At 41.5% G+C, this 21,206-nt stretch overlaps 1 protein-coding gene across 2 annotated transcripts in view; it reads left to right on the top strand.

The window, feature by feature from the left end:
• PARN (poly(A)-specific ribonuclease) overlaps window positions 1–21,206 on the top strand; it is a 192,233-nt gene that overhangs the window by 169,953 nt on the left and 1,074 nt on the right. For both annotated transcript variants that reach the window (XM_003832684.4, XM_055100476.2), the window contains one exon: window positions 10,924–11,117. In XM_003832684.4, coding sequence (XP_003832732.1) covers window positions 10,924–11,117 — 194 coding nt within the window. The remainder of the gene's footprint in view (window positions 1–10,923; window positions 11,118–21,206) is intronic.

The raw sequence follows: 21,206 nt of genomic DNA, 5'->3' as shown, positions 1-21,206 counted from the left end.
AAGCTTTATGTCTAGGATGGAGCAGATAAACAATGCATTCATATTTTCTCTTTCTCTCTCTCTCTCTCACACACACACCCACACACACACACCCACACACACCCCCACACACACACACCCCTATTCCACAAGAGATGTCCTTATTACCAGACAGCTACCATTCAGACCTTATTTAATGTTAAGTTTGTTTACAGACTCTTTTTTTTTTTTTTTTTTTTTTTTGAGACAGAGTCTCACTGTGTCCCCCAGGCTAGAGTACAATGGTGCGATATTGGCTCACTGCAACCTCCGCCTCCCAGGTTCAAGCAGTTCTCCTGCCTCAGCCTTCCGAGTAGCTGGGATTACAGGCATACACCATGATGCCCGGCTGTTTTTTGTATGTTTAGTAGAGACGAGGTTTCACCATGTTGGCCAGGCTGGTCTCGAACTCCACCTCAAGTGATCTGCCCACCTCGGCATCCCAAAGTGCAGGGATTACAGGTGTGAGCCGCTGCGCCTGGCCCCAAGACTCAAATTCTTTATTAGAAATAAGAATCCTGGTTTATCAGTGATCTCCGAGGGTTTGGCTTCTGAACTGAGCATAGGTTGTCCAACATCCTCCCCTCTCCCACCTAAATTGAGCCCCAAACACAGAAACAGTCATGCGCATGGAATTCGAATTCACCATGAAAGTTTGTGAACACAATAAAAAGGCATTTCTAGCTCCCACTTACTGGATCTCTCCAGTTCATTTTGCTGTGTGAGGTAGTTTGCACAGTGGGACCTTCCCTCAATCCCTTAGCTACATCTAGTAGGGAATGTGCTTTCATTCAGCCTAGCAGGAGAAGCTGCCCATACACTGGAATGTAAACTATGTTCATATTATTTCTAATTCAGGATAAAATAAGCAATTTGTTGTTTGTCACTTGCATTATTGCTTTTAGGGAGGTAGCTTTCACTTATTTCATTTATTTTATCCATTCAGCAAACCTTGGCCAAGGACTTACTCTATGCCAGGCCCTGTGCCAGGTACGGAGAGCACAAGCAGTGTAAGAGCCTGCTCTCATGGAACGTACATTCTAGTGGCAGAGAGAGAGAATAGATAAGTAAGGACATAAATAAGAGGCAAGGCAGAGGCGAGTAGGAGGAGGAAAATAAAACAGGGCAGAGGAATGAATGTGACAAGGTAAGTGGCTGTTTGGGCTCCTCCGTGGGGATGGTGCGGGGGTCTCTTTTCTGTTGAGATCGGCACAGTGAGGAGAGCTGGCCCTAGGAAGATGGGAGTTTATAAAGCAGTGCCAAGAACATTGAACTTGGAGTGCAATCTCAGAGCCACCTGCCCAGCTGCAGTACCTGGGGGAGGTCATTTACCCTGAAGATGAGGTTTCTTGTCTGCAAAATGGGAGTGTACATGTGTCCAGCTTAAAAGGGTCATATACAGTTACCAAATATGAGAATGTTATAAACAGCAGCTCTTTAAAATGAAAGGGTACTGTTATTTTATACAGCGCATGAACGTTCCAGCCAACTAAAGGACTTGCTCTACCTGTCTTTAAGACTTACTGTAGGCCAGGCATAATGGTTGACGCCTATAATACCGGCACTTTGGGAGACCAAGGAGGGAGGATCAGTTGAGCCCAGAAGTTCAAAACCAGCCTGAGACAACATAGCAAGACACCCCCATCCTTACAAAAAAATTAAAAATTAGTCAGGTGTGGTAGTGCATGCCTGTAGTCCCAGCTACTCAGGAGGTAGAGGTAGGAGGATCGCTTGAACCTGGGGGGAGGTTGAGGCTGCGGTGAGCTATGATTGCACCACTGCTCTCTAGCCCAGGTGAGAGAGCCAGACCCCATCAGTTTAAAAAAAAAAGAAAGAAAACTTACTGTAAAACTGTAGTAATACAGTGTGGGTCTGGGTAAGGAAAGACAGATAGTGAAACAAAATAGAATAGAGAGTCCAAGATTACAACCACATATGTGTGATCAGTTGATTTCCCATAGTTTTTCCATGCAGGAATTCCTTCTTGGCATTTAGAGACATTTGTCTCTTATTCCAAATTGTGAGAAAAATGAGTCAAGAAATCAGGAAAAGGAAGTATTCTGCGAGAACTAAAATTTTAACAGCCAACATGGGCATTACTAGTTTAAAGGAATTATCCAGCATCAGGTCAAAGGCAAGAGCACAGTCAGCGACACATGGAGTCAGAGATTAAGGTCATCATTTCAGAACCAGGACAGCAACATGTAGGAGAGAAGGGGTCACATTCCAATCAAGTCATTCTTGCTTGTCACTGTCACCATATTGCAAGTGTACGTTTATGGCTCTGCCTGCTATTAATAGTGAGTCATTCTTCTCAATAAAAATCTATTGAGTTTTGCACATGAGTATACTTTACAAAATCCTCCAAGTCTTGTTGGAAGATGTAAGTTTTGGCAGCAGCCCTTAAGTTGGTAGCTTTGAAGCGTGATTCCTGTGTAGTGCTGTTAACCTTGCTAGGATAGCCAAATGTTACATTATCTTCATAGAATCCAATAATGTTCACTGGTGTTTTCCAGTGTTTGAATATTTAATGTAGGCTACGGTTCTTTGTACATACTTTTACAGGAGAAATGTAAAGAGAAGATGTGTGAATATGATTGTGGAATACTCTTAATGTGAAATCAGCTGATATAAAATTTGAATTAGGAAAAGCAGTATCAATTTTAAGAGCAAAATCAAGGCAAGCAGACAAAACATTTTCAACACTAGGAAAGGAAATGGGCTTATATGAAGCCGTATATAGTCTAAATCCTAACTGCAGTTGGCTTTGGACACCACTCTGAAGAGTTTGACCAACTCTTGACCAATGTTCAGCATAACATGAAAGAAGCTTTTCTACATTTGGAATATTTTTCACAAAACAAATATTAATACTTGTGTGTTTTAAAGTATCATTTAAGAATAACTTTTAAATGTGGCATCTTTCAATTTTTAAATGATATTTGGCATTCATTTGGTGCTACTGTGTTTTTAATGTTTTCTGTTAACAAACGTCTATATCAGGTAGAGGTTATTTTTATGTGTTATTGAAATACGTGCTTTTCTCACAGTGTATTCATTCATAATAATAACCTGTGCATATATTATTATATCTTACTTTATAGAACTGACCCCTGAAACTTTCAGTATAAGTGTATCACATAAAAGTGATTTGCTATTTATAACTCATTATTCAACAACATGTAACACAATGCTATGAAAAATGCAGAATATTTTATGATTTGAGAATTCTGAATTTCTCATTTCTGAATCTTGAAGCTAATGACTGTTGAGAATTTGGAAAAAACAAAAATTCCTGACACAGGTGCTGGTAATCCAGTAGGCAAAGGAAGGTTTTGTCTACATACAGTACTGAAACAACTGGGTAACTATGCCAGAAACCACATTTCTGTTCTTATGTTACACCACATTTAAAATGAACTTGAAGTGACTCATAGAACTAAATGAAAGAACTAAAATGATAACCACTGGTAGAATAAAAAAATGAAAGGAGATCTTAGTATCTTGCATTAGGCAAAGATTTCTTAGATATGACAACAAAAGCATGAGCCATAAAAGAAAAATGTTGATAAATTGGACTTAGTCAAAATTAAATATTCTTTTTTCAAAAGATACTATTAAGAAACTGTGAAGAGAAGGCACACACTGTGGAAAAAAATTTCTTTTCTTTTTTTTCTTTTAGAGGTGGGGATTCACCATGTTGCCCAGGCTGGTCTTGAACTCCTGAGCTCAAGCGATCCGCCCACCTTGGCCTCCCAAAGTGCTAGGATTACAGGCATGAGCCATCATGCCGGGCCAAAAATTTTCAAACTGCATATCTAACAATGTAGTTGTATCTACATACAAAATAGTTGTATCATGATCATATGTACTCTTATAATATATACTCGGCAATTCAGAAAACAACCCAGTTTTTTGAAAAGGGGGATGAGGTCAAAACATTTCAACAGATTCTTCAAAAAAGATATGCAAATGGCCAATAAATAGTTTGGCAGTTTCCTGTAAAGTTAAACATAAATTGCAAATGTATTTTTATATATCACCCAGAAATCCTTCTAGGTATTTATATTTGAAAAATAAAAACTTATGTTTTTAATAATAAAAGCTAGCTTTTACCCAGATGTTTATACCAGCATTATTTGTAATGACAAATAGTTAGAAGCAGCCCAAATGTCCATCAACTGGTAAATGAATAAATTGTGATCCAGCCATACTATGAAATAAAGTACTAATACTAACAGCCATGTGACTGACTCTCAAAGTATTATGCTAAGTGAAAAGAGTTAAACAAAAGACTAAATACTGTATGATTTCATTCACATGAACTTCTGGAAAAGGCAAAACTATATAAATAGGACTATAAGCAGATTAATGGTTGCTGCGACAATGTGGATTGAGTGCAGAGTGACACGAGGAATCTTTTTAGGGAAAGGGTATTGTTCTATATCTCAATTGTAGTAATAGTTACATGGTTATAAGCAATTCCCAAAGTTAACCAAACTGTACATTTAAAATAAGTGAATTCCATTGCATGTAAATAATACCCTAATTTAAAATGGGGAATATGTTCATGTAGCAGCTAGATTTTTGTTATTGCTTCATGGAAAAAGGTATTTGTAGGGGTTTGAAAATACGGCCTTTCTATAAGCAAACATTTCTTTCTACTAAAAGGAAAAAGTACTGGAGATGTTCACCCTTGTGGAATTTGATGGATAGTTGACAGCGACTTAGCTTTTAACAAAACACTAATCAAAGTTTAATGTTCAATTTTAACATACCAAGTTGTGTCTGTGACATTTTATTTTTTAATTAATCACCACTTCTTACAGTGGATTTAAATGTCCACTTCTTATTCATTATAAACTAGCTCACTTTGTACATTATAAATCTGTATGCAAAATGAGGTCATACAAATGGGAGATTGTTTTGCCTCTCATTTTACCTTTTGACTTTTAAAATCAGTTAATAAAAGAATGCCTCATCAACATGCAGGTATTGAGAGTGCTACACACACGCATGCACATACACACACATGCACAGCAGTACCTTCCAAATATATAAAGAATCACATTGGTAAAGGCAGTGTTACATATATCTGGTTTTTAATGTATAATTAAAACTTTTATTTAAAACTGCCATAGTTAAGTTATATGGGATATAATCACAGCTTTTATTTTTATTAGAGGATGGCAGGTCTTACATACATATAGATACAGAAACATTATATGAAATAAACTAATTCCACATATATCTGAGAGCTTTCTCAGGCAGGATGCCCAATAACCATTAGCCTCTCCTAGGAAGCAAAAGACTTACTTGAGAGCAGAAACTACAGATTAGCAATTAAGAAATATGCTGTAGGGTGGGTGCAGCGGCTCACGCCTGTAATCCCAGCACTTTGGGAGGCCGAGGCAGGCAGATCTCCTGAGGTCAGGATTTCAAGACCAGCCTGGCCAACATGGTGAAACCCTGTTTCTACTAAAGATACAAAAATTAGCTGGGAGGCTGAGGCACGAGAATCACTTGAACCATGGAGATGGAGGTTACAGTGTACCAAGATCACACCACTACACTCCAGCCTGAGCAACGGAGCAAGACTCCATCTCTAAATAAATAAATAAAGTTGTAAATTAATTGAGAAACTGTTCAGGAAAATGCTTTGTAAACTTAAATGTTCCATAGAAACAAGAACCCTGCAGAAGCACATCTGGCAGAGTCCCTGTTGCACAGCAGTCAGTTGTTTATGGAGAGGAGCATTACAGATGCATGGGTCTTGTTGGCCAAAAATACCATAATCTGTGGTTAGGATACAACCAATGTATTCTAGTAAGTGCCTTCAAAATCATTGCTTGAAGTTAATGCTAAAATTAGTCAATCTCCATGTCCATAGAATAGCCACATGATGTTGAGATATGAAGTGGTTGTTGTTATTGTTGTTGTTGTTTGAGACAGGGTCTCACTCTGTCACCCAGGCTGGAGTGCAGTGGGCTGGTCATGGCTCACTGAAACCTCAAACTCCCAGTCAAGCAATCCTCCCACCTCAGCCTCCCAAATAGCTGGGACTACAGGCATGCCACCACTGTGCCTGGCTAATTTTTTGTTTTTGTTTTTTTGTTTTTGTTTTTTTTTTTAAGAGACGGGGTTTCTCCACATTGCCCAGGCTGTTCTTGAACTCCTGGGCTCAAGCAGTCCTCCTGCCTTGGCCTCCCTAAGTGTTGAGATTACAAGTGTGAACCACCACACCTGGCCAAGATAGAAGTTTTGACAAAACTATACTCCTATAAAGACACAGGGAATTAACGTTACCCCAGAAAATTCCCTCATTTTCTACCAGTCAATCCCTACCTACCCTCCCATACCCACCATTCTTCTGAATTTTTTTTCTCTGAAGATTAGTTTAGCCTTTTCTGGAATTTCATGTAAATGGGTTTATAAAATACCCACCCTTTCCTGTGAAGGTTTCATTCACTTAGAATGTTTGAGATTCATCTGTGTTGTTGGAGGTAACAGTAATTCATTTTTTAATTGCTGAATTATATTTCATTGTATGAATATAGCCCAGTTTATCCATTCTCCTGTTGATGCACTGCTCCTAGTTTCAATTTATTATAAAAAATAAGATGAACGAGTTAAAGTCCTCTTGAGACAGAAAAGCAGAGTGTTATGGGAAGCATGGAAAGGAAAGAACAGTAAACAGGGATTGGGAACATTCCCGGAGGAGAGTGATGTTGAGCAGGAGGAGATGGGCAGTGGGGTCTTAGCATGAACGGTAACATTGAAATGGGCAGTGTGGGATGTATTTGGGCCAGTAAACTTCTGGTGGGATAACGGGCATGTGGGAGAGTACGGACGATGAACTTCATTAGGTAAACCTATATAGTCTCTGCAGCTTGGCTGCCTAGTGAAAGATAGGCCAGGAAAGCAGATTGGGACCCAGATGATAGAGGATCCTGGATGCTGTGCCAAGCAGTTTAAATTTAGGTTTATAGTGGAGAGTCAGAGTTTTTCTTTCCTTTCCTTTCCTTGTCTTACGTATTGATGTAGACTCATGGATTGCTATTTTTTTTTCAATGATTCAGAATTTATTACTGCCCCCTAATAAATTAGAGGGCACACATTGTCCCAGATTTTCCCAGTGGGAGTCCTTTCAAGCTAGTTCCTATTTCCCTGTGACATGCCTAAAAGTTTTTTACTTCTTGGTATTGCAAAATATTTTAGACTCATTTTATAATTTATCTCCCTTGAGCCTGGAATCAGCCACTTATTTGAGAAGCCCTGGTTCCTTTTAGTAGGGTATTAGAAACTAAGATCTGGACAATAGATATGCTCATTGCTACTCTGGTGTCTCTGCTTCTACGTCCTTTCTGTAGACAGAGCTGGGAATTTTGTGCCTGGATAGATACAGTTATCTATCCCTGCATAAATATACGTATATATATGTGTGTGTGTGTGTGTGTATACATAAATATGAACACATATACTCATACTTATTTTAGAAATCACAAGCCTAAACCCGTATCTCCAATTTCAGTCTATCCTCAGAGGGTTCTTCCTTATCTTCCCTTATTCTAATATTTTTATGTCTGTCTGCCAGAAACATCAGCACATTTACTGATTTACCCAGTGCTATCATGCAGCTAAGTGTTTTCAGAATTGCTTCACTCATTCTACTACAGAAGCAAACCTACTAAGGGGTTCAGGATTTGTTTGCAATTCTCTCCCACACCCTACTCAAGATTGGGCATACCGGCTTCATAAGTTGTTCTTTTGCACTTCGCTTTTTGCACATATTTTACTGGAAATCTTTCCATAATCATTTTCGGTTCTTTGAGATCTTCATTCTTTTTGGTAACTGCTTAGTAGTTCATTGATTGTATGTACTGTTGCGTATTCAACCAGTTTTTTATGCTTAGACATTTAGGTACTTTGCAGTATTTTGCAATTCCAAATAATGCTGTAATGAATAACTTGTATATGCATATTTTTGCATTGTAGGAGGTATATCTTCTAAATTCCTGGAAGTGTATGCAGTTTTGTTAGATATTGCCACATTCCCTCCATAAGAATAAGTCATGCGATTTTGCATTCATACCAGTAATGTGGGAAAGGACCCATTTCCCCAGTCTACTAATGGAGTATATTATCAAGCTTTTGAAGGTTTTTGCCAGTCTAAAAACCTAGTGGGTGAGAAGTGATATTTCAGTGTTGTTTTATTTTGCATTATGAATGGAGTTGAACATTTTTTCATGTGTTTAAGGAGTGTGTGTAATGAGCTGTTTATTCATACCTTTTTTAGTTTTCTATAGGACTTTTGGTCTTTCTTTTTCTCTTCAAGTTTGAGTTATAATTTATTAGAGACATTAACCCTTTATCTGTGATACATGTTGCAGATATTTCCTCCTGGTTTGTCATTTGTCTTGGCTCACGTTATTTATTGCCCTGCAAAAGATGTTTACATCTATGAGGTCACATTCATAAATCCTTTATTATGTCTGGATTGTGAGACATGGCAAGAAAACCTTTTTCTACACCTGGATTTTGGAGGCATTCACCCGTGTTTTGTTTTAGTACCTGTAAAGTTGCCTTTTTTGCATTTAGATATCTAATCCATTAGGCATTTATTCTTTTATATGGTGTGAGGAATGGTTCTAATTTTATCCTTTTCTGCTTGTCCCAACACCATTATTTTAAAGTCCATATATGCCTCAGTATTTAGAGATACCACTGTTATCATACAGTAGATTTCTATGTACAGTTGGGGCTATTTCTAGACTTTGTATTTCACAGAGTATTTTTAATGCCCGTGGTTCTAGCTGAGTTTTCATTAAACATTTATGCATGTCTCAGAGGCTACCAGGTTCCTGAATTTACAATGCGAAGGAATTTTTAGGCCTCTTCCCCTTTCGTGATAGAAGAACCCTTATTATCTTCTTATACTTCCTGAATTTTCTAAATTTTCTGAAATCAGCCGAACTTTTTCTAGTCTTTAAAAAATCTTCTTAAAGGTATTATCAGTTTTTAAACAGGAAACTTCAGCATACATTTTTAACAGACACCCCCCACCGCCGAAACATTACCATTAATATCCTCCCTTATAGTCCCTCAATTAGATGTTTCAGAAAGCTGTCTATAATAGAAATGAAAAAGAGGACAAATGAAAGGCTAGCCAGCCAGTCATAGGAGGAAGAGTGCTCCAGCCTCTTCTGCTTCCCATGCCTTAGAGAACCACCAGGAAGGCAGTGTGTTCTTCTCCTCTGTCCCCTGAGTGTCCTATCAAGTGCACTTGGCAGATTCAGGGAAGATGTTGAGTGCAGGAGTAATGTGGAGGAACTTGAATATTTAGGTAGCCAGAGTTTTTTATATGGAACATTTTAAACTATTCACTTCCTGGCTGGGCATGGTGGCTCACGCCTGTAATCCCAGCACTTTGGGAGGCCAAGGCAGGCAGATCACTTGAGGTCCATTGTTGCAGACCAGCTTGGCCAACATGGTGAAACCTCACCTCTACTAAAAATACAAAAATTAGCAGAGGCCGGGCGTGGTAACTCAAGCCTGTAATCCCAGCACTTTGGGAGGCCAAGTTGGGCGGATCACGAGGTCAGGAGTTCGAGACCAGCCTGGCCAACATGGTGAAACCCCATCTCTACTAAAAATACAAAAATCAGCCAGACTTCGTGGTGCATGCCTGTAATCCTAGCTACTCAGGAGGCTGAGGCAGGAGAATCGCTTGAACCCGGGAGGCGGAGGTTGCAGTGAGCTGAGATTGTGCCACTGCACTCCAGCCTGGGGGACAGAGCGAGACTCTGTCTCAGGAAAAAAAAAAAATTAGCCAGGCATGGTGGCGGGTGCCTGTAATCCCAGCTAGTTGGGAGGCTGAAGCAGGAGAGTCACTTGAATCCGGGAGGCGGAGGCTACAGTGAGCCGAGATCACTCCACTGCACTCCAGCTTAGGTGACAGAGCAAGACTGTGTCTCAAAAATAATTAGATTAGATAGATAGATAGATAGATAGATAGATAGATAGATAGATAGATTAGATAGATAAAATTTAAAAGCACCCACCTCCTAGGAAAAACTGGTAAGATCATTTTATCTCTCTCACTTCCCACCCTCCCCATGTGCTTGAATGGCCTCTCCTAAATAGAATGCCTTGAATTTATTTGAGGCTTTCATAACTTGGGGGCTATAATAAAAAAATCTCTAAGACCCATTTAGAGGAGAAAGGACTCACTGGCTATGTGGACGCTGTTTTTATCTAGTTATATTTAAGGGAACATTTTCGTAAGGAAAAATCAGGACACATAATCTGATTTAATTCAATATGTCAAATCCTATAAAGCTTTCAAAATGAAACCAGATTTAATTATACATTTAACAAGTCATCTTTTTGGAAAGGAAGAAGATTACATGAAGGTGGGGTATGCTCTGTAGCTATGTCCAAGTTTTAAGCAGTGGGATAGCAGACTGATTGAAGAATTCTTCAGTTCTGCTGTTTATGCATTAGGCAGTCATGAAGAGAATAATGCTATCTTCTGATTTAATGTAACCAAAACTATTATTTCGTTATATTATCTCTACTATTCTATTCTACTATTCTGTTACAACAGTTTTATCAAAATAGAGACTACTTTACAGATTTGTTCTTGAGCACTCGGATCAGCTTAAATTTGTGTATATCTATTTACAAGCCTAATTTAGGACTTTTTTCTGAATAAGCTTGTTATAGGTAAACTTTCAGACTTCAGTTCATAATAAGGTCTTTAATTTTTACACACAGGCAGCAGCTGCCCATGTTGTTGATGGCTGGCTGAGTGTTAATAGAATTAAGAGTATTAAAATATTTTTATAGACTAGTCTTCCTGTAACTCTCAGCACCTTTTATGTTGTTCCACTTTTTGCATTTCAGTTTTACAGCTCCCAGCACAGTAGGAAAGAGAAATTTGAGTCCTAGTCAAGAGGAAGCTGGCCTGGAGGACGGAGTGTCAGGGGAGATTTCCGACACTGAGCTTGAGCAGACCGATTCCTGTGCAGAGCCCCTCTCAGAGGGAAGGAAAAAGGCCAAGAAATTAAAAAGAATGAAGAAGGAGCTTTCTCCAGCAGGTTTGTATTGGATCTTGCCGAAGTTCTGGGGCCGTGGACTATTTAAATGCTCTAGAAACTCCTATTTTGGGGGAGAAATTATAGCAAGGCTTCACTTGGTGGCAAAGCCCATGTAGTCTTCCACCAGAGCAGATATTTTTAGGATCAATTTAATTTAATTTGAGGAATCCTAAAAAGCTCTGGCTTGGGTAGCATAAGGCCTGGGGGGTCTCCTTGTTAAAGATGGCTAGTCTATTTTGGTAATCTCTCTCTCCTCCATGGTGTAGAGGTTTTGCTGATGTGTTTAAAGCAGCCTCAATATTTAAAATGTGCATTTAAATGTGCGCAGAGGCCCCTCCTACATGTTATTTTCAGTAGCAGCGTTTTCACTGTTTCCAGCAAAACCCCCAGGCAACCTGGATTTCTCTCCTAAGCAGAATTATATAAGAAGCAAAGGAAACAGGAAATCAGCACCTGTTGAGAGCCTACTACATGCTAGACGCTGTAGTAGGAGCCATTTCTCTCCTTATTTCATTTAATTTTCACCGTAGCCCTGAGGTGGGAATCATCATCCTTATTTGATGAAGCAGATGCCTGGGCTCAGGGAGGCTAAGTGTGCAGGGCCATGCTGCGCTTAAGAAGCACAGCCGAAAGGCAGACCCAGGTCTGCCTGAGCTGAATCCCATGTCCTCTCCACCCCGCAGATGTGCCTCACTCAGCCCTTCGTGCACACATGCCACACAGGGCCACAGCAAGAGGCCAGAAGGGCATCTTGTCAGTCAGCACATGGAAAAGGCCATTCCCTGCTGCAGGGGGCGGTCCAGCAAGGCAGCAGTCACAGTGACAGTAATCATAGCCACTGCTTATTGAGTGCTTATTACTGGGGCCAGGACAGTGCTTAATGTGTAACTGAAATTCTTTCATTTAAATCCTTGAGACAGTCATCATTATCCATTTTACAGTTAAGAAAACGGAGGCCCAAAGGGTTATGTGAGTTGCCCAAAGTCCCAGAGCCATTAAGTCTGTCCTACAAGAAAGCTGGTGAGGCCAGGCTCGGTGGCTCACGCCTGTAATCCGAGCACTTTGGGAGGCCAAGACGGGTGGATCACTTGAGGTCAGGAGTTCAAGACCAGCATGGCCAACATGGCAAAACCACGTCTCTACTAAAAATACAAAAAATTAGCCAGGTGTGGTGGCGCATGCCGGTAGTCCCAGCTACTTAGGAGACTGAAGTAGGGGGACTGCCTCAGCCCAGGGAGGTCAAGGCTACAGTGAGCCAAGATTGCGCCACTGCACTCCATCCTGGGCAACAGAGTGACACCCTGTCTCACATACACACACACAAAAGAAAGTGAGTGCTTTTAACCAAGGTTATGTGTTGAGAGACACTGACCCAGACACAATTATAATCATTCTCCTTTGTCTCACATCGTGACAGTTGTCACGGTTAGCAGAACTAACAATCAAATCAAAGGAAAGTAGTAGTCAAGTGGTGGAACTTGATTCATACCCAAGCTATGAATGCACTGTTTTAATTAATCCCCTTTTGCATGTGGCCCGATCTGACTGTGGGGAGTTTTCTGAATCTCATGGATATTAATGAAATCAGACAAGTAGCAAAAATGTCACATATGCTTTTTGTACATTATGCTGAAGCTGAATTTCAACAGAAAACTTAAACTTGCGTTTGAAGCCTGGATTGGATGTTTTAGCTGTCTCTTGACTCTGGGTGTCTCTCTTTACTTACCTCCTCTCCTTTCCCTGAATTAACTATTGGAGGGGGTCAGGCATGGTAGCTCACAACTATAATCCCACCACTCTGGGAAGCTGAAGCAGGAGGATGACCTGAGCCCAGGAGTTTGAGACCAGCCTGGGCAATATAGTGACACCTTTTCTCTACAAAAAAAAATTTAAATATTAGCTGCACGGGCATGTAGTCCCAGGTACTCAAGAGGCTGAATCGGGAGGATCGCTTGAGCCCAGGAGTTTTGACTGCAGTGAGCTATGATCGCATCAGTGCACTCCAACCTGGGGGACACAGTGAGACCTTGTCTCAAGAAAAAAAAGAAGAAAAAGTATTGGAGAAGTTTTTAATCTGTAGCATCCTTAGTCTTCAAATTTCATACCTTTATTACCACTGTCATGTTTCATGTGCTCAACAAATGTTAAAATAATGAATGTCAGCATGATTTCTAGAGATCGTACTGAGCAGGATTTAGAGGGGCAGGGGGGTTTCCCCACTTGTATTCCTGTCCTTCATAGCTGTCTCTTCTGGATTTTTTTAGTTTATTACTTCTCAGGGACAAGCTTTTCGTTTTTCCCCTCTATATCAGCATAATCTGAAAAATATTAAAATTAAAATAACTAATAATAGACTGCATTAATAGATTAGTTCCTTTTATAGCTTTCATCATTTTAAGTGAAAACTTTCTATAAGTTATTTAGGGTTTTGAATTTATAATACTGTAATTAAAATAAGGGTTTTTTTCCTCCCATTGACAGTAAAGCTGTCACTGCCACAAGATTTGAGCTAAAAAAAAATTGTAGATTTTGTACTTCTTTGTCAGTGCTGCCAAAAAAAAAAAAAAAAGAGAGACATCTTGACAACTTTTAATTGAATCAGAGAACTTGAGTGAATCGAGCTTTCTTCTGGAGCACCATTCATCGAGCAAGACCCCTGACGGTGCCAGGTGGAAACTTAATGGATCCTTTCCACCTGGTTTGTTTTCAGTGTTTAATCCTATTAGTATCAGCAGGATATAGGTCAGGATATCAGGTGCAGAACCTGTGGAATCAACCAATTTGGCTTGCTCATTTACTTTAATAAGGTCCCATAATGAGTGAGAGTACAAAGTTCAGGCCCTGTTAAGGGTCTGCATTAAACTCTCAGAAGTATTTAGAGTGTGCCAGGAGCCGCGAAGGTCTGGTTCGGGTGGTGGCAGGAACTGTATTAGAGTGCTAGGCACGGCGCGACAAAGTCTGTCCAACCCAAAACGGTGCTGAGGCGTTGGATGTGAGCTCCAGTACTCAGAAAAGCATCTCAGCAGGTACTCAACAGATCCTCAGGGGCTTGGGGGCCCAGCACTGGCAGTGAGGGCATGAAAGACATAAAAGGGCACTACCTGTGGGTATTTTCTGTTCTCCAAGGAGGAAGTAGCAAAAATTAGGACGCTGGAATATCCTATGTTGTAGCAATCCCAGAACAACTGATGCTCAACAAATACCACACAAAACAAATTTTTAAAAATTTAATCTTACCGGGTACAGTGGCTCATGCCTATAATCCCAGCACTTCTGGAGGGCGAGGTGGGCAGATCACCTGAGGTCAAGAGTTCAAGACCAGCCTGGCCAACATGGCGAAACCCCGTCTACTAAAAATACAAAAATTAGCCTGGCATGGTGGTGCACACCTGTAATCCCAGCAACTCGGGAGGCTGAGGCAGGAGAATCGCTTGAACCAGGGAGGCAGAGGTTGCAGTGAGCTGAGATCATGCCATTGCACTCCAGCCTGAGTTACAAGAGCGAAACTCTGTCTCAAAAAAAAAAAAAAAAAAAAAAAAGATGTAATCTCTTTATATCTGTTCTTTTTCTTTTAATTTTTTCTCTTTACCCAAGCACATGAACTCATAGTATACATTTTGATATTGAAGATACACTAAGAATTAAGTACTAGACCCAATCCCAGATAACAAAATGACAAAAATAGTGGAAGAAAGGACTATTTATTGGGTTTATACTATTAGACAGAGTGCTAGGAACATCCTTTATTGTCTTGTCTAGACCTTTTAAACATGCAGTAAGGTGCAGATACTCTTTCCCAGTTGTACAGAGGAAACTGAGGCTTAGAGTTGCAGACTTAAAAGTATCTAACTGACATGTGGGAGGCTGGGGAAACTCATCCAGACTTTAGAGGAAATGAAGGATTCATTACAAAGATGAGTGTTTCTTGCAGCTGTTCTAGATCAGAAACAATTACCAATCTAGACTTTCATGTGATAAAGTCACTGGATAGAAATCCAAGCGGGCTGGGCATGGTGGCTCACGCCTGTTAGTCCACCACCTTGGGTCAGGAGTTCGAGACCAGCCTGGCCAACATGGCAAAACCCTGTCTCTACTAAAAATACAAAAATTAGCTGGGAATGGTGGTGCTCCCAGCTACTTGGGAGGCTGAGGCAGGAGACTCGCTTAAGCTCAGGAGGCTGAGGTTGCAGTGAGCCCAGATGGTGCCACTGCACTCCAGCCTGGGTGACAGAGCAAGACTCCAAGACTCCGTCTCAAGAAAGAAACAAAGAAAGAGAGAGGAGGGAGGGAGAGAGGGAAAGCCAAGTAACCACTCTCCTCCAGGGCTTCTAGTTTATGTGTATACTATGTACTCAGCAAATATTTTTCTTGTAAGTATGGTTGTTTCAATCCTATTTTCAGGAGGTGAATGTACAGCATAAGTCCCCTCCTTTTCTGTTGATATGACTGTTGATTGGTAGTGCCAGCCACTTTCCATCCAAGCAGTTCTAGGTACATACTCGGTACGCAAAGGAAAACTACTCTGCATGCCATTAATGCTGGAATAAAATGTCTTCAGGAAATGTGGCTGTTTTCCCAGGTCATGTTTAATTGAAGGATTTCTGTCACATACTTGTTCTTGTTGATGTGTTCCTGGGACCTGGAGAAACTGCCCACCCCCTCACTTCTCTGGAGAATCTCAGGGCCGCATGGATGGTCTGATGCTGCCTGGGCTGACCATTGTGAAAATACTGCTGGCTGGTCCCTAGCAGCAGGTTCCATCAGCACCTTAGTTAGATGGTGTTTACAGAGGCATGCCCAAAGGAGATACATTGACTATTCCCGGTTATTTTTTGTCCTGTAAATAGAGACATTGTTCAAAGTCTTTTTTCCCCTAACATTTAAAACAACATGTTAGGCCTTTTAAGTGTTTGCCAAAGAACCTGGAGTTTTATTGGAGTCTTGACTAACCTGCTGAACTTTTCAAGCTGAAACCCTGAGGGTTACAGTATAAAAATTTAGAACCTACTTAGAGCAGCAGTCTCCTCATGCTGTTACTGGTCTCCTTAAATTCAGAAACAAGATCTACAGCTGCTGCTGTCGGTCACCTGAGAGACCAGGCTGAGGCAGCCGAGCGGCCTCCCAAGGAGCCTTTTAATTACTATGTTCAAGTGTGATTTGCAGTGAACGTGGCGAAGGAGGTGTGGGCTGCTGTGCAGTGAGGCAGAGGCAGGGCACTCAGTGCGCATTTGTGCCCTCCCTGTTCCTCCTGGCAACTCCAAGATGTCATCAGCCTTGCAGGGAGGGGGCTCACCTTCTTAGTGTGGGAAACCGGCCCCAGGGCGTACCCCCTTCAGCGTTCCCTAGTTAGAAACTTGTGTGCAGCTTCCCAAAGGACCTTCCTGTGTACGGATGTCCACTCTGCGGAAGAGGATACAATGGGAAGCTTCCAGTGTCCTGTGCAGCTTCTTAGAATCCGTTTGGGATTCACCTGGAAAAAGCAATGCCTTACCCCTTCAAGTTTCTCCATTTCAACTCCAGTTAGGTAAAGGGGAGAAAAGCAGAAATATTCACCTTTTGTGTTCCCCATCTTTTAATTTTTTGTTGTTTTGGTTAATAAAAATAACGTACTCAGCATAAGAATTTGGAAAATGCAGAAAAACAGAAGACAATTAAGCCCCCAACCCCCCACTTGATGCTGTGGTAACAAGCATTGTTGCTCTGCGGCCAACCTCATACCCTGTATGCAGCTTGTATCCTGCCTTTTCCCCTTTTAGAAACTCTTGGCCAAATAATCTTAACTATAAGCATAGTATTTCATATTAAAATTTTGTTGGTTTTCTTTTAAAACATTGTTTTTAATATCTTGCGTCAGGTCAGCTTCAATAAGATATAATTGTACCCAATGAAAGTCATCACTTTCAGGTATACAATTTGATGAGCTTTGACATCTGTGTACAGTCATATAACCACCACTATGATCACGATATACAACTCCATCACTCCAGAAGTTTCCCTCATGCCCGTTTGGAGTTGATCCTTCCCCCAACCCCCACACAGATCCCAGCAGCCATTGGTCTTCTTTCTGTCCCTGCGATTTTATCTTTTCCAGAATGTCATATACCTGGAATCATGCGATAGTTAGCCTTTTGAGCCTTTCATTTAACTTCTTTCATTTAGCATGATGCATTTGTGATTTGTGGTGGTGCGTGTATCCTCAGTACACTCCATTTTACTGCTAAGTGGTATTCCACTGTATACAGGTATCACTATTTATCCATCACCCAGGGGAAGGACATTTAGGTTGTTGCCAGTTTTTGTCAATCAAGAATCAAGCTGCTATAAATATTTGTGTACAGGTTTTTTGTATGAATTAAGTTTTCATTTTCTTTGGGTAAATATCTAGGAGTGGGGTTGCTGGGTCATATGGTAACTGTATATTTAACTTCATAAGAAATTGATACACTCTTCCAAAGTGGCGTCACCATTTTGGATTTCCCCCAGCAGTATACAAGGCTTCAGCTCACTCTGCGCCCTCACCAGTACTTGATATTGATACACACCCCTTTTGCTTGTTTGTTCAGCAGTTCTAATGGGTATGTAGTGGTATCTCATTGTGGCTTTGGTTTTTATTTCCCTAATGACTAATAAGCATCTTTTCCTGTGATTTTTTGCCATCCAGATTTCTTATTTGGTGAAATGTCTTTTCATTTTTTCCCTTTGTTCTAGGGTTTATTTTCTGACTGCATTTTGAGAGTTCTTTATAGATTCTGGATACAAGTCCTTTTAAGCATTTTACAAATATATTCTTCTAGGTTGGTTTTTCTTTTCATTTTGTTGTTGGTGGTGGTGGTGGTTTGTTGTTGTTGTTGTTGTTGTTTTCGAGACAGTCTTGTTTTGTCGCCCAGACTGGAGTGCAGTGGCACGATCTCGGCTCACTGCAACCTCTGCCTCCCGGGTTCAGGCTATTCTCCTGCCTCAGCCTCCTGAGTAGCTGGGATTACAGGCGCCTGCCACCACGCCCAGCTAATTTTTGTACTTTTTTAGTAGAGACGGGTTTTACCATGTTGGCCAGGGTGGTCTCGAACCCCTGACCTCGTGATCCACCGGCCTCAGCCTCCCAAAGTGCTGGGATTACAGGCGTGAGCCACCACAGCCAGCCTCTTTTCATTATTTTAACAGTGTCTTTTGAAGAGTAGTAGTTTTAAATTTTGATGAAGTCCAGTTTATCAGATTTTTCCCCTTGGATTTTGCCTTTGGTGTCATATCTAAAAAATCTTTGCATAACTCTAAGTTGCAAATATTTTCTTCTATGTTTTCTTCCAGAAGTTTTACAGTTTTAGGTTTTACAATTAAAATGTACAATTCAAGTTAATCTTTGTATATAATGCAAGCTATGGATTAAGGTCCACTGTAGCAAAAGGCAGGTGTTTTTAAGTATCTCCCTCCCTCCCTTCCTCCCTCTCTCCCTCCCTGTCTTCTTTCCTTCCCTCCCTCCTTCCTTCCCTCCCTCCTTCTTTTTTTTTTTTTTTTTTTTTTTTTTTTTGTGCGACAGTTTCACTCTGTCACCCACCCAGGCTGGAATGCAGTAGCACTATCACAGCTCACTGCAGCCTTGATATCCTGGGCTCAAGTGATCCTCCCACCTCAGCCTCCAGGTAGCTGGAACCACAGGTGTGTGCCACCACACCTGGCAAATTTGTAAATTTTTTGTAGAGGCAGGGTCTCCCTGTGTTGCCCAGGCTGGTCCCAAACTCCTGGGCTCAAGCCTTCCCTCATCAGCCTCCTAAAGTACTGGGATTACAGGCATGAGCCACCACACACAGCCAAGTATCTGTTTAAAAAGAAAAGTTGTTCCTAAATGATTCCTTACACTCCAGTAAAACAGGGCTGTGAAAATGAGTTCTGTGGAAAGCTGACCATAGCTGCTGCTTTTTAAAAACCATACCTTCTTATCTGCCAGTTTTGAGACTGGCCGTTTGTTGATCTACAGCTCTCCCTTTCTGGAAGGTGCTGGAAAGAACACTGTTAGTGGCCTTCATTTCCCCTGTGGTCCGGGTCTCCTGTAGATGGCTCCTACAGTTCTGGCCCCTTTGTACACATCATTCTCGCTCAGCAGCTGTACAGGTAGACAGTGAAAACTAGCATCTTTTTGATTATAGACTGTTGGCTTTCTGGGGAACAGCCATGTTCCATGTTAGATCAGCTTATTGATTAGGGGAAGAGACCTAGCGTTCATTAAAAACTTACCCAGCAACTTTGCTGTATCACAGCAGTCCTATACAGCATAGAATAATACTGGGTCCATCTTAGACGAAGCAGTGAGACCTGTTCAAGGTCATCCAGCTAGTAAAATGGTCCAACTTGACTTGCCTTACTCCAGAACTTTTTGCTTATTCCATTATTTCCTGTTAGCTCTTCATGGAACCACTTCCTGTGTGTCTGGTGGCTCACTGTGCACTCACACACCACCCCCCCCCCAACTAATGGCAGGTGCAGATTACAAGTATTGCAGTGCAGTTGCTTTTAGCAATTTATCTTCCCTTTTCCTCTGAGCTGGATTTAATTTACTTCAGTTCCCCACATTTGGCATTGTAGCTTTTACCTTTAGAATGGCTAATTGGCTACTGCAATATTTCTTTCATATGTGAATTATAAAAGTGCCCTTAATGGATGTTTCTTTTCGTACAGTTAGGTGTTTATTGTATCATTGTGGGACTGGGAAGGCCAGGCTAGCTGCAGGTTATCACAGGCCCCTTGCAGTACTTCACTGGACCCCATGAGTCCTTTTCAGTGGATCATCTCCTGCCCATCTTCACTTCTCCAGAGTGGTCTCGCCATCTTTACTGGGAGTCCCAGAACGTGCCTGTTCAGAGTGATGAGACCCAGCGCAGAAAGAGTCCGGTTACCTTTTCCCGGTCTCCTCATCCTAACTCCCTGGATCTTATCACAGTAAATGATCAGAAGTGGAAATTCTCATGTTAGCTGAAATTCTCTTCATGTTTTTTCTTGTGTTCAGACCTCGTTATTTTTAGGCATCCCTGTTACTGATGATAACCACTCTGAACTCAGTGATATGATTCCCTAGTTTGTAAGACACTGCACCCCCTCTGTATTTAAAAGTTATTTCCCATTGGAGGTATCATCAAAGACTTCTCTCCCTTTCTAAAATCTTGGTGTTAGCAGCTAGAAGAGAGACTGCCAGTTTTCCCCGTCAGCCCTACTTTATGACTTAATGCATGGCACCACTTGTGCAGCTGACGCCTGGTCAGGCCACACTTTCCATTATGAACATGCTCTTTCCTGACTTCCCTCACATTCATTGAAGTCCAGTCCCAGCTCAGTTGCTGGCCGCAGCTGCTCGTATTGTAGAAAGTGGCATGAATAAAAAGAAGGGCTTCTGACATTGGGGTGAAACTTTGTCACTGAAGAGATCTTTTCAATCCAAGAAGAGGACCCCAGCCAGCTTCACCGAAGCTGGAAAAAGCTGCAACCTTCTTTTGCCCCTGTTGAGATATTGGAACCCCCACTGGTTGGCTTCCCTCTGCCCTACAGCTGCCCACCTGAGATTTCTCACCTAGGCAGAGCCACAGCACAGCACAGAGAAACTCAGTTTCCGGGGACTTTGGCAGGGATCTTGGTGCTGTGGGAGGATTCAAACCCCATCTCAGCCACTTGCTAGCTCTGTACATCTGGTCATATTACCCCACTTCTCTCAATCTGTTCTTGCATCTGTAAAATAGGGTAGTGTTACCACCTTGGTGGGCTTTTAATGAAGATTATATGAATTAAATGCCCGCTGTATTGCCAGCAAAGAATCCAGCATGGTGTTCAGTGAGGAATACTGTGCATGGCTACAGTTTAACTCCTGTGAAATAAATAGGTAGATGCTGGAGGCAGGGAGGTGCTTCCTCCGCGCCCCCATGATGTTTCTGTGGTTTCACTTTCCCATGCTGGGCACTGCCCTCCCTAGACAAGACCTGTCTGTGGACTCTTTCCAGCGCAGCTGTTTAGCCAGACGCTGGCCCCGTCTGCAGCCGTCACAGGCCCTCTGTCTGTCTGCTGGTCATGTCATGCTCTCCTCAAGGTGCCGTCCTGGTCCTGCTGTTC

The sequence above is a fragment of the Pan paniscus genome, chromosome 18 (genome assembly GCF_029289425.2).
Source record: "Pan paniscus chromosome 18, NHGRI_mPanPan1-v2.0_pri, whole genome shotgun sequence".
Taxonomy (NCBI): Eukaryota; Metazoa; Chordata; class Mammalia; order Primates; family Hominidae; genus Pan; species Pan paniscus.
The sequence above is the reverse complement of the archived record's forward strand: the minus strand, read 5'-3'. Positions and strand labels throughout refer to the sequence as shown.